Source organism: Oryctolagus cuniculus, chromosome 2 (genome assembly GCF_051225735.1).
Source record: "Oryctolagus cuniculus isolate XC-2025 breed Fujian yellow rabbit chromosome 2, ASM5122573v1, whole genome shotgun sequence".
Classification (NCBI taxonomy): domain Eukaryota; kingdom Metazoa; phylum Chordata; class Mammalia; order Lagomorpha; family Leporidae; genus Oryctolagus; species Oryctolagus cuniculus.
The window spans coordinates 8,492,344-8,505,609 of NC_142868.1; the positions used below are offsets into that span (position 1 = coordinate 8,492,344).

The 13,266-nt window shown below is 39.5% G+C and overlaps 1 protein-coding gene across 3 annotated transcripts in view; it reads right to left on the minus strand.

The window, feature by feature from the left end:
- Nucleotides 1-4,785: 4,785 nt before the first annotated feature.
- Nucleotides 4,786-13,266, minus strand: part of RAB28 (RAB28, member RAS oncogene family) — a 138,008-nt gene continuing 129,527 nt past the window's right edge. The window contains exons 7-8 of one of the 3 annotated variants that reach the window (XM_002709359.6): nucleotides 6,992-7,086; nucleotides 4,786-5,748 (exon numbers count right to left, since the gene is read on the minus strand). In XM_002709359.6, the coding sequence (XP_002709405.1) occupies nucleotides 6,997-7,086 (90 nt within the window). In that variant the 3' untranslated portion in view covers nucleotides 4,786-5,748; nucleotides 6,992-6,996. Of the gene's footprint in view, nucleotides 5,749-6,991; nucleotides 7,565-13,266 lie in introns of those variants that run through there. The other 2 variants (XM_008274229.5, XM_089326942.1) reach the window with 2 other exon arrangements.

A 13,266-nucleotide genomic window follows, 5' to 3' on the forward strand; every position in this document is an offset into this window, starting at 1 on the left:
CCTTCCCATAGCTTCTATCTATGCATCTTATTTCTGGAGTACTATGGGGTCTATAGTACAAACATCATCTTTTTCCAGAGCAGGCTTTGGCATCTATTTGAAGACTACCATTAGAGTCTCTCTGATGCCTTCGCTTTTCCATGGCAGGCGTAGTCTACCTCAGTGGTTTCAGGGAACTTGAATCCCCTCATCATCATCGTCATCATGACTGTGACCTGTTCTCTCTTCATGGCAGGCATCCATGGGGGGAGATACTGCAGGCATGGCCTAATCCATTGTAATTCTAAGAGTAATCCAAAACCCAACAGCATTAGCATCACTTGGGAGCTGATATAAAAACAACTTCAAATCCACCCCAAACTTACTGACTCAGTATTTGCCAGGTAATTCATGTGCACACCTCCTCAGAAGGAAACAGTTTTGTGTGTGTGTGTGCGTGTGTGTGTTTATGTAGGCTAATTTTTCTTTACTTTTGAGGGTAATCACCTTACACCGTTGACCCTATTTCCTGTTATCTACAGTCCATCCCCCCCCAGACTTGAGGCTAAGCCACATCATTTTATAATATGTTATAGGCCTATTGAAACACTTAACAATGTGAAGCATTTAACATTCTTAGTTATGTGCATGCCTAGACTAAGGGTAAAACTCAGATCATCTTCATCTTCTCTGGCAAGCAAAGGTCTTGGTACATAATAGTTGCTTACATAAGAAATAATTTTTTTAAAAAAAAATGACATTAGCCTAAATGATACAGGGAAATTGACATCATGATGTTGAACATGGCGGGGCAAGGCCTGACCTGGAACTCACACAATGACAGCGACTCAGACTTTCTTGACTTTCCTCTCCTGCTCCTATGGCATCAGCCAACCCTTGGGCTCCCCCACTGTAGCCTCAAGATGACTGTCAATGTCACTCAGAGCTCTATCCTTTCTCATTCCAATCCAGTGGACAGAGAGTATTCTAGGAATAGCTTTTGTTTTTCAGAACATCTCAGTAAATGTCCCCTCTAGTTCCATTAGCTCTGATGGAGTTGTCAGCCAGATTCTGAGCAACTACTGAGGTAAAGGGGGATTAACACCCTAATGAGTTCAAACCAGTTAGGATCCACTTCTCGAGTGATGAGTGGCTGAAAATACAGGAGTGTTCCATCAAGAAGAAAGGAAACTGACCCTGGGAGGAGTGGCGACATAGATGTGTACCACAATGCCTAACAGGTCTGCACTCCAGTGTCCTTTCAATGTTGCAATTGTTGCTCAGGACCTCCAGCTACAATTTACAGCAATCACTAGCAGGGGTTAAAGCCAGAAGACCTTCTATTTTTAAATGCCACACCAATTACTATGATCCATCACATTGTTTCAGTGATCAACTTTAAAGAGCCCTGGCTTACCTCCTCTTGGAATAATAAAGCAGTCACAGGAGTTACTTGGACCACTCCAAAAACCACTCCAGAGCGGTTTGCCACACATAATAGAGGGTGCACTTGAAAGGCAGCATCCAATGACCAGTTCTGGTGGAAGACTTTTGTGTTTTTCGAAAGCTCAATAAGCAGAAGTGACCACAATGTGTTTGAAACTTTATAGCATGTGTCTTCAGGAGACAAAAGTGCCTAAAACTAGATGGAAAGACTTGTAATTTTTTAAATTAAAAACTGTAGATAGGAGAGGTAACAGTCAAAGTAAAATAAGCATGAACCCTACGTTTCTGTTTCAAAAATAAAACCCAAGGTATGGAGAAAACTGTCATATGGAATTCAGAAATCTTTGGCCATATACTCTACTACATGTTCATTATGCCTGTTTTCATCGAGTCAAAAGGTCACTTTTAGCTGGGACACACAGAAAACCAATGATACTGAAGGCAGGGGGTGGGGGAGGGTGGCAAATGAGTCCTGTTTTTACCCTGGTAACCACAGCACAAACTTACTCACAACCTACAACAGCCGTTTTGTGCACATTCTGCCAGTCAAGGTACTTAGAGTGAGGGTGCACGGGCCAGCACAGGTGCATTGCCACTTCTCAAAATAACTTAAACACAGGGGCCGACACTGTGTGTAGCAGGTAAAGCTGCCACCTGCAGTGCTGGCATTCCAAAGGGGTGCTGGTTGGAGATCTGGCTGCTCCACTTCCGATTCAGCTCTCTGCTAAGGTCTGGGAAAGCAGCAGAAGATGGCCCCAAGACCTTGGGCCCCTGCACCCATGAGGGAGACATGGAGGAGGCTCCTGGCTCCTGGCTCCAGGCTTCAGATCAGTGCAGCTCCAGCCATTGCAGCCATCTGGGGTGTGAACCAGCAGATGGAGACCTCTCTTTCTGCCTCTCCTTGTCTCTCTGACTTTCAAATAAATAAATAAATAAATCTCTTAAAAAAAATTAAACACACTTTTTTTTTTTTTTTTGACAGGCAGAGTGGACAGTGAGAGAGAGAGACAGAGAGAGAAAGGTCTTCCCTTGCCGTTGGTTCACCCTCCAATGGCCGCCGCTGCAGCCGGTGCACCACGCTGATCCAATGGCAGGAGCCAGGATCCAGGTGCTTCTCCTGGTCTCCCATGGGGTGCAGGGCCCAAGCACCTGGGCCATCCTCCACTGCACTCCCTGGCCATAGCAGAGAGCTGGCCTGGAAGAGGGGCAACCGGGACAGAATCCGGCGCCCCGACCGGGACTAGAACCCGGTGTGCCGGTGCCGCAAGGTGGAGGATTAGCCTATTGAGCCACGGCGCCGGCCTAACACAAACACTTTCAATTCCCAGGTAGGATGTCAATTGTGTGATCTTCACAATGGAAAGCAGCTTAAACCCCCCACCAGCCTCAAGTACTCTGATTCAGAAGCATTTTGTGTGACTCCTGGCTCTACCATTTCAGTAGCTTGTCACCTTGAAGGAGGGACCCTATAATCACTTCCTCTAAGCTCTGATTTCTTCTGTGAGAGTGGACAATGCATTACTCATCTCTCAGAGACTGGTGTGGAATTAAACAGTTCATGTCACAAATGCCAAGCAATGTGCATATGTACAACAGCCTTTCTCTCCCTCGGTCCCCTGCTCAGTCCCATTCAGTGCTTAACAAGAATCTTCATCTCATCATGGATCTTTTTCAGTTTCTCTCTGCCTCCTCTGATTGCCAGAGACACTTAGCTTGTGCAGTCACTTGTATGTAAACCATATTTTACAGTACTACAGAAACTGTACTGGAAACAAAACACTTGAAAATCCTCAAGTTTTCACAGATGTAATAACAATACAATGGCTGGCACTGTGGTATAGTGGGCTAAGCCTCTGCCTGTGGTGCCAGAATCCCATATGGGTACCAGCTTGAGTCCTGGCTGCTCCTCTTCTGATCCATCTCTCTGCTATGGCCTGGGAAAGCAGAAGATGGCCCAAGTGCATGGACCCCTGCACCACTGTGGGCGACCCAGAAGAAGCTCCTGGCTCCTGGCTTTGGATCGGCTCAGCTCCGGCCATTGTGGCTAGCTGGGGAGTGAACCAGAGAGCAGATGGAAGACCTCTCTGTCTGTCTCTATCTGTAACTCTGCCTCTCAAATAAATAAATAAAAATCTTAAAGATAAATAAAGAGCAAAACACAACACAAAAATGACCAAAAGAGCATAGTTTGTCCCTTACTGAATGTATACCTTCAGGGAAGTTTAATAGTAGGCTTTTAAAATAACAGCAGAAACAACAAATATCTCTCCTACTTGACTACGGCATCCTTGAGGGTTGCGATTTCATGTGCTCACTTCACACTATCCCAAGGCCCTAGCCAACTGACCTGCATACTTCAGGAAGATGTTGAAGGGAAGGACTTACCACCCTGAAGTGATAACAGGCTGCTAGATTGTTATAAAATGAAAAGTATGGAAATCAAACTAGAAAGAGGTTGGGCCAGCTACCTAATGAGTACTGTCACAATCTCTTAAATCCTTTTTAACTAAAAAAAAAAAAAAAAAAAAATTTCTTGGCCTAGAGATGGGGTCTATCAGATCTTAACTCAGATTCCAGAACCTCTAGCATGTTAATCTCTCCACACTTAAGTTTACTTAGGCACATAAAGAATGGGAAATAACAAGAATTCTAAAAATCTCTCATAGCTGTAAAATTCTGTGTCCAGAATTCCTGCACACACTTGTGACAAAATCTCCACAGGCACCGTGTTAGGCACTCTAGAAGACATGAGAGGAGACTCACAGCTGCCCTTCACTGAGTTCATGGCTTGTTAACCGTTAAGAGGCAGGGACATAAAAAGCTGATTCACAGCACATAGGGGTGTGACCATCCAAGAGGTACTGATGTGGACCTGTCAGCTGTGGAGACGGGGACAGGCTTTGTGGAGGGGCAGCATTTGTTCCTGCGTCAAGATAGCAAAGACAGAGCATCCATCAGGCCAGGCACTGTGCCTTAAGATAAAAACACAGCAATGACCGAGACAAACAGAACCCTGCCCTCATGGTGCCTAAGGGCTGGCATCAGGAGATGGACATTTTGGGGATGGGAGGATCCCCAGTACAGGTACTTGCGTATAAAGAAAAGCCGACAGGATGCGTCCCCAGCTCAATTTGCACCAGGTAAGAGTGGCAAGCAAAAAGGTAGAAAGAAAGGTTAAAGCTGCTATGTAGACCCTGGAATGGCAGGCTGTGGAGTGTGGACTTTAACTGTCCCAGTAAAATAACAACTGCAAGTGACTGACTATATGCTCACTTTAGAGGATCACTGATTGTGCAACTGAATCCACTTTGTTTTTCTGTACCAAAAAGGAAGAAGGCTTAAAGAAAATTCATCCCAAAATTAATTTAAATAGATTTATTTGCAACAGAAAAACATCTGAACATCAGGTACAGTCTGATCCACAATGATCCAACAGTACGTTGTAACTCACTCTGGGAGTGTTCTTCTGTGGTTTGTAGGAGAAAAAGTCCATGTGGCGCATCACCTGAACATTGACCAAAATTCATAAAGCCATCTAACCTGAGTATTCTACAATACACAACGACCATGATACAGTAATAAAATACAATATCAAACACTCAATACTTTGTGAGTTACAAACTACAATATAAACCATTTAGACTCTTTTTTTTAAATGAAAAAATATTTCTATTACAGTCTCTTTTTAAGCATTTTCTGTTAGATACAGCTTTATATATTTTTACTCACAACTGACAGCAAAAGAATGCCTTCTTAATTATCTGTAGATAAAATATATTACTTGTTTCAATGTTTGCACTTTAACATACACTTTGAGATATTTAAGTCCCAATAAGAGAATGTATCTATACTGTGGCAAAATCCAGGCTGATGATCAAGACTTGGACAGTTTTCATATTTAGTTAAAAAACTGTTTTATACCGGGGGGCGGGGGGGATAAAACTAGAGATATAACAAGAACCAATACCATTCTTTTTCAATGAAGCAGTCTAAATTCCAGAGAATGGGCTTTCCATTTTGAATTCAAAGTGTGTGGTCCTGAAGTTGAATTCTTTCCAGTCCAGAGAGCTGCCTGCGGCTGTGCGGCAACACTTACTGATGAAGCAAGTTGGGAGGAAAGTGTGAACTGAACTACAGAGATGGTCACTGATAAAAGCAAGTTCCTTGAAGTCTTGGGCCCCATCAGAGGTGAAGGGCAGCCAAAACTATCAATAGAAAAGAAAAATGTGCTCATTGAACTGCACACATAGAGCTTCTAGGCGGGTGAATAGTCCTTGACATGGGTTCCTGGTTGTAGTTTACAATATCTGCCTTCACCACCCTCTGTCATAAAAGAAAACACAGTTATTATCAGGACATCAGAACATTTAGAAAGAGCTCCTTCAAGTATATTTTTATTGTCTGAACTTTGGTGAACTCCTGATGACAGACATCATAAATGAAGCAGGAGTTGACACTAAAAGAATCAACCAAAACAAACTAATGGGAAGTTGGGTTTTTTTGTTTCTTTTTGTTTAGTTTTGTTTGTTTGTTTGCTTTAAAGATGCAATGGCAACTCAGTCATTGAGTTTTTTTCTAGTTTTATGACACTGACTTGAGGTTATTACAAGTTTTATTAAAAAAAGATGAACAAATATGAAAAATTAAATGCATTGTAATTTAAAGCAAAAGAATTAAATTATTCACACACATTTAACTCATAGCCAAGACCTCATTATTTCAAAGTAACACTGTCATTATGCATTAGTATTCCCATAAGCCATTATACTCAGTCATAACTTTCATTCGTATGTCTACAGCAGAGTATGAGTTAGTAAAAGACATATGTTTAGGAGGACTCACATATAAAGCAGAAATTTTGAAGGCAACTCCATTTTAAAAACTTTTCCAGTTTTTAAAACTTTCCTCCCAAATCTCTTTCTTCCAAATAGCTCACTATTGTGTTATGAATAACAACTCCAATAAAATAGCAAGAAATTTAGAAATATTTCATATTTCTAAAATAATTTAAGCCAAAAGACACTTTTAACTCTTTTCTTTCCCTCTAACCCACAGTTAAGGGAGTATGTGAAACAATTAATTTAGCAACATACCCTAATATTCACCACTAAGTAACAATTTAAATTAAAGCAAATTTTTTACTTTTTTCAACTCTTTTTCCTAAATCTGCATCTATAAGCAGCCAAAGAAGGGTATGTCAAGGACAATTTTAAATATATTCTCCCAATTACCTGGATATTTCATAAAAAGTGGAAGGGAATGAAAAATGAAATAACTACCTTAATTCTCTACTTCACTGTATATATAATAAATACAACCATAAAGACAAATATGTTTAAAAGTAACTGAAAAGTTATTTTAATTTGTTCTCAATTTCTTGTTTAATCCATAAGTTTCCTGGCAAAGGACCAATTTTCAAAGTTGTAAAACAGGAATTATGTAATATTAATTTCCAATAATGTACAATCATCTGAATTTCCCTATTCATAAAGATTAAAGAACAAGACAGTATTCACTAGTTCTCCCCTCCCCTTCCCAAAAATGGCAGTAATTTATCCATTAATACCTGCGCTACTGTACTGAACAGATTCTACTCTGAGCAGAGGTGGTATGTCGATTATCTTCTTCCGGGTACTTCACTATTTCTGCCCTGACAATATGCTGTCAATTCCGTACAACATAAACAAGATGAAGAAGAAAGAATTAAAAAAAAAGAATAAATGGAAAGTTTGTTCAACGACTGAAAATAGAAGGGAAAACCAAAATAGAAAAAGAAAATTAATACACAAATTCAAGCATATCACAAAAGAAACAGCAGAACGTATGCATACAAAAGGGAAGAAAAGGAACAGACTCGAGAAACATCATTCTTTACGACTCTATTATTAAAATATAAATGTCCACTGAATTTTCTACACAGCCTGAGATCTATTTTCAACATCACAATTATACATGACATTAATGCACAACATTTCAGAGGACTGTGAAGAATTATGAGGCTTTTTTATGCTAAATACAGGAAATGCATTCATTCCAATTCCTTTGACAAATAATACTGATGACCAAATATGTGCCAGGCACTCTAAATCAGGAATGCACCAGTGAATTACACAGGACCTCCTCACAAATTGCTGCAGACCTAATGGGAAAAGAAACACAGACATACAACAAAACACGTATACAAGTTAGCTGCTTTACTAGTAGAACAGATGTGTGGGAACACAGGGAGACAAGTAATTAATTATCTTTAAAGGTGCAGAGAAGGAAGAAATCAGAGGAAGCCATGTGCCATTTATAATTTTTATATTTAATAATATTTATTACTGGTTCAAAGACTTCTTTTTGATGTTCACTCCCTCATTCTTCCCAACCTAACTTCCATATTCCATATAAAGTGAATAAGTTCAAACATAGTTGTGGGCCATGTACAAAAATTCATGAATATAACATTTAAGCAAAACAGCTGTTGTTTTCATATCTAAAGAGTTCTTCTAAATAATCAAAAATACATTGTTAGATTTTAATTGCTATAATTTTTCTTGGAATGAAAAGGCATGATAGAGATAACATACTCCCTTTGTTTTTTTAGATTGGAAACTATCCTTGTTTTTCCATATGAACATAAATATCTTATTTCAGAAAAATCTTCTTTCATAATAGCACCTATTAACTTAAAAACAGAAAATATCTGAACATGGGCTATTATTTGTGATGGCATTCATAAATAAATATTCAATAGACAAATGAGAGTAACTGAATAGGATGCAAAGGTACAGAGATATATTAGTTCTCTATCAAGCAGTATTAACTTTTAGTACAAGACTCATGATTTACTAGGCACTCAGCCTGATGCTATCAACAGAAGCATTACCACCTGTCAAATGAGGTATGAGGGGTTATGTCAGTGAAACATTGTACATCATTATTTGACTTCCACAAACTTAATTGTTTCATGCCAAACTACTGGGTTACAATGAAGAGAAAGGATTTTCATAATCAGTAAAGCAGCTCATTAATCCAACACAACATTGGTTTAAACCCTACTACTTAAACACAATCAGGTTACTGACCTGTGCTCAAGACATTCTGACCAAAGTACCAACTAACACAAATGACTTGAGTTTCATTAACAAGGCAGCATCTTTCTTGGAGGGCTGGACTATTTGACATAAAGTTTTGCACAGTGTTTCTAAACTGGCAGATATGACCAAGGCCTCTGAAGATTCAAAACTGCTTTCTTCAAGTAGAAAGACATAATCTCCATGTCATAAATTTCATGGAGGGTAGTTTCACAATAGTCAGCTTGCTTATGAGCTGTTTAATGATGTTTTCAAAGAAAACGTTACTTACAAAACAGCAACCTTTATTCTTCGACACAGAACTGAGACTCAATAGTTTTCTTCTAATAGAAAATGCAATGAAAGTAATGAAGTGGTCTTAACAGGAAAGGATCCTTTGGGTGAACACTAGTTTAATTTCTATTCTATCAAAGAGTATTTGTAAGCTACCTAGAAATGGAAGTGGTAGCCAGGTAGAGCAGAAGCACAAAAGTAACAGAAAAGCACAAAAGGACTGGGTAAAAGCTACAAGGAGCACTGATGCACTCATGGGGAAGTGCTAAAGATAAAATTTGGTCAATTGTGCAACTGCATCTTAATCCACATGGTAGTGACATATTTATCATTGCAAAAGTCACATTTTGTCATGTCCAGGAAATGGAGTAAACACATCTTGAAGCTTAAACATTTGTCACTATCATTCATTCAAAGTCAATTAGTATTCTAGGTATTGTAAACATTTAGATAATGTTTGATATCATTTAGGAGATACACACAAATAAAAAAAATGATGTTTGATATCTTCCATGCCTAAGAGTCTAGCATGAAAATCAATAAAGAATTTCTGGTTGGTATACATCCGAAGTGCAAAAAGGTTTATGATTTAAAGTTTGAATATAGTATGTTAAAAGCACATACTGGGGCCGGCGTGTGGAGAATGGGTAAAGCTGCTGGCATCCCATATGGGTGCCAGTTTGAGTCCCTGATGCTCCACTTCCAATCTGGCTCTCTGCTATGAAACAGGGAAGCTGTGGAAGATGGTCCAATTCCTTGGGTCCCTGCCCACTGTGTGGGAGACCCAGAAGAAGCTCCTGGGTCCTGGCTTTGGATCAGTGTATCTCCAGCCACTGCAGCCTTTCTGGGGAGTGAACCAGCAGATGGAAGACCTCTCTGTCTCTCTCCCCTTCTCTCTCTGCCTCTGCCTCTCTGTTAACTCTGTCCTTCAAATAAATAAAATAAATGTTTTAAAATAATCACAGTACTGTGCACACAGGAATAACAACAACAAAAAAAACACTGCTTTTCTGCTTTTCTTCTGTGTACTGGGCCATTAAATATGTTGCCAGGAACATTCAAAACATTGGACAAGTTATTGCAGTCTCCATGCATTCTTTTTTTATTTTTTATTTGACAGAGTTAGACAGTGAGAGAGGGAGGGAGGGAAGGAAGGAAGGGAGGAAGGGGGGAAGGAGGGAGGGAGGGGGGAGTGCAGAAGGGGGAGGGAGGCAGAGGGGAGGGGAGGTAGGAGGAGGGGAGAGGGGGGAGGGGGGGAGGGGGAGGAACACAGGGCCATGCATTTAGCCTAGTAGTTAAGATGCCAATTAAGACAACTCTGTAATTAACACACAATGATTCTTAGGTGTTTAAATTTAACTGAAAAGTGATCCCTGTTAAATATAAGAGTGGGAATAAGAGAGGGAGGAGATGTACAATTTGGGACATGCTCAATCGGACTTGCCCCAATTGGTGGAGTTAGAAATGTGCCAGGGGATTTCAATACAATCCCATCAAGGTGGCATGTACCAATGCCATCTCACTAGTCCAAGTGATCAATTTCAGTTCACAATTGATCACACTGATAGGTCTAAGAGTCAAAGGGATCACACAAACAAGACTAGTGTCTGCTAATACTAACTGATAGAATCAAAAAGGGAGAGAACAATCCAACATGGGAAGCGGGATACACAGCAGACTCATAGAATGGCAGATGTCCTAAACAGCACTCTGGCCTCAGAATCAGCCTGTAAAGCATTTGGATCTGGCTGAAGAGCCCAAGAGGGTATTTTAGGCATGGAAAGCCAAGACACTCTGGCAAAAAAAAAAAAAAAAAAAAAGAAGACTTAAGGACTTAAATGAAAGATCTCTGCAAGTGAGATCCCAGTAGAAAGAAAGAACAGGCCATCAAAGAAGGAGGTCCCTTTCTCTGATGGGAGGAAAGAACTTCCACTTTGACTATGACCTTGTCTAAATAAGATCGAAGTTGGCGAACTCAACAGGCTTCCATAGCCTTGGCAACTCATGGCTAGAGCCTAGGGAGATTACTGATGCCATAAACAAGAGTGTCAAATTGTTAAGTCAACAACAGGAGTCACTGTGTACTTACTCCTCATGTGGGATCTCTGTGCTTAATGTGTTGTCCAATGTGAATTAATGCTGTAACTAGTACTGAAACAGTATTTTACACTTTGTGTTCTGTGTGGGTGCAAACTGCTGAAATCTTTACTTAATATATACTAAATTGATCTTCTGTATATAAAGATAATTGAAAATGAATCTTGATGGAGAATGAGATGGAGAGAGAGTGGGAGATGGGATGGTTGCAGGTAGGAGGGGGTTATGGGGGGGAAAAGCTGCTATAATCCATAAGTTGTACTTTGGAAATTTATATTTACTAAATTAAAGTTTAAAAAAAAAAAAGATGCCAATTAAGACACTCAAATCCCTTACCAGAGTACCTAGATTCAATTTTTGGCTCTAGCTTCTGATTCCAGCTTCTACTAATGTAGACAGGGAGAGGCAGGAGTGATGACTCAAGCAAGTGGATTCCCATCACTCACGTAGGACACCTGGATGGCAATCCTGGCTCCTGGCTTTAACCATGGTCCAGTCTCAGCCATTGCAGGCATCTGTGCAACAAATCAGCAAATGGAAGCTTTCCTCTCTGTCTCTCTCAAATAACTAATAAATAATAAATAAAACAGAAACAATGCATATCTTGTTCAAATCAAATAGAAATTCATAAACCAATGTAAAAATGTTTAGGTTTAAAATGTATTAAGAACTTCGTGTGTACAGGTGTGCAAATAGTTGTAATCTGTACTTAATGTAGAGTTGGTCTTCTGTGTATAAAGTTAATTGAAAATGAATCTTAATGGAGAATGGGACTGGGAATGGGAGAAGGAGGAAGAGGTGGGAAGGGAGTGGGGGGGGCAGGTATGGTGGGAAGAATCACTATATTCTAAAGATGTACTCATGAAACTTATATTCATTAAATAAAAGTTAAAAATGTATTAAGAACTCTTAATACCAAACATATGTAGTAAAATGTTCTTGTCATTAAGTCTGAAAGAGACAAGATGTAAGATTATACATTTAAAAAAAGATATATTTATTTATTTGAGACACAGAGCCACAGACAGAATCTTACACCCACTGGTTCACATCCCAAGGGCCACAATGGCCTGAGCTGGGTCAACTCAAACCCAGGAGCTTCCTCTGGGTCTCCCACGTGGGTGCAGAGGGCCCAAAGACTTGGGCCATCCTCTGCTGCTTTCCTAGGCACATCAGCAGGGAGCTAAGCTGGAAGTGAACAGCCAGGACTGGTGCCCTTACAGGATGCTGGCACCGCAGGTGGCAGCTTTACTCCCTATGCCAGTGTTGGCCCCAAGACTATGCATTTTCTTTACAGATTATCTACTGTGTTATTAAACAGCTGAATGCTGAATTTCATGGGGAATAGCAGCTGTGAATTTATTTTTTTCCTAAAGCTAGAAAAATAACGCAAATACAACTATTAACTAAACTGGGACCTATAAAAACTGCATTTCATTAAACTTGTTTAAAAGTGAGCCTGTTCCATTTTTCTGAGAGCTCCTTGATGATAGAGACTTTATAATATTCATCTCTGTATCCCAAGATTCTAGTTTGATCACTGGCATACAGCAGACACTCAAAATACATTTGCTGTATTAATAAACTGTGTTCACTTTTGTTTCTCTTCCTTGCAAAGCTTGCAAATGCTCTGATAACTCATTTATAAGACTCCCAAATAGATACAATCCAGGTTAGAACTAAAACAGAGATATCTTTAAACAATCTGCGAATGGAACTAAAACTAAAACCTCACTACACATAATTATATTACAAACTAATCACTTCAGTGTCCATTTCTATATGACTGGCGAGTCTGACATAACTTTTTCTCTATAATGCAGTACAAGTACTTCTAAGCATAATCTCGAATTCCCTCAGTAATCTTTCAAATGTCATTAAAAAAACACAGAAAACATGTTACATATATTAATAGCATTGTTAAAATATTATATAATCTGAACTTCCTAGTCTTTTAAATGAACTTTCAAAAATGTTTCCATTGAGAAGTGTCAACTATGAAATCAATAATTTAGTTGGCAAAAGTACCAAATTCATCAAGTTCAAACAAGGATAATGAGCCTCCTGATATACACAAAGAATTCTGACAAGCATAACAAGGGCTCCAACTGTTTGAATTCACCTTAAATGAATGAAGTAAGCTCCACCAACAAACTAAAGATAGAATTAAACCTCAAAGCATATTAAGCAAGGTAGAGGATGCAAGTAGAGATCTTTGTAGTGAATACACCAAACATCTCTTTAGTTAAAATATGACTGTATGTTAAACCTATCTCTGAAGTCAAGATAGTCACTTTGTTGGTGTTGCAACAAAAGGGAGTAAGAAAACTTCTCCCAATTTTTGCCTTTCGTAAGTATCCCAATTCCTCCTTCTCCCCAAAGTCTTCCTGCA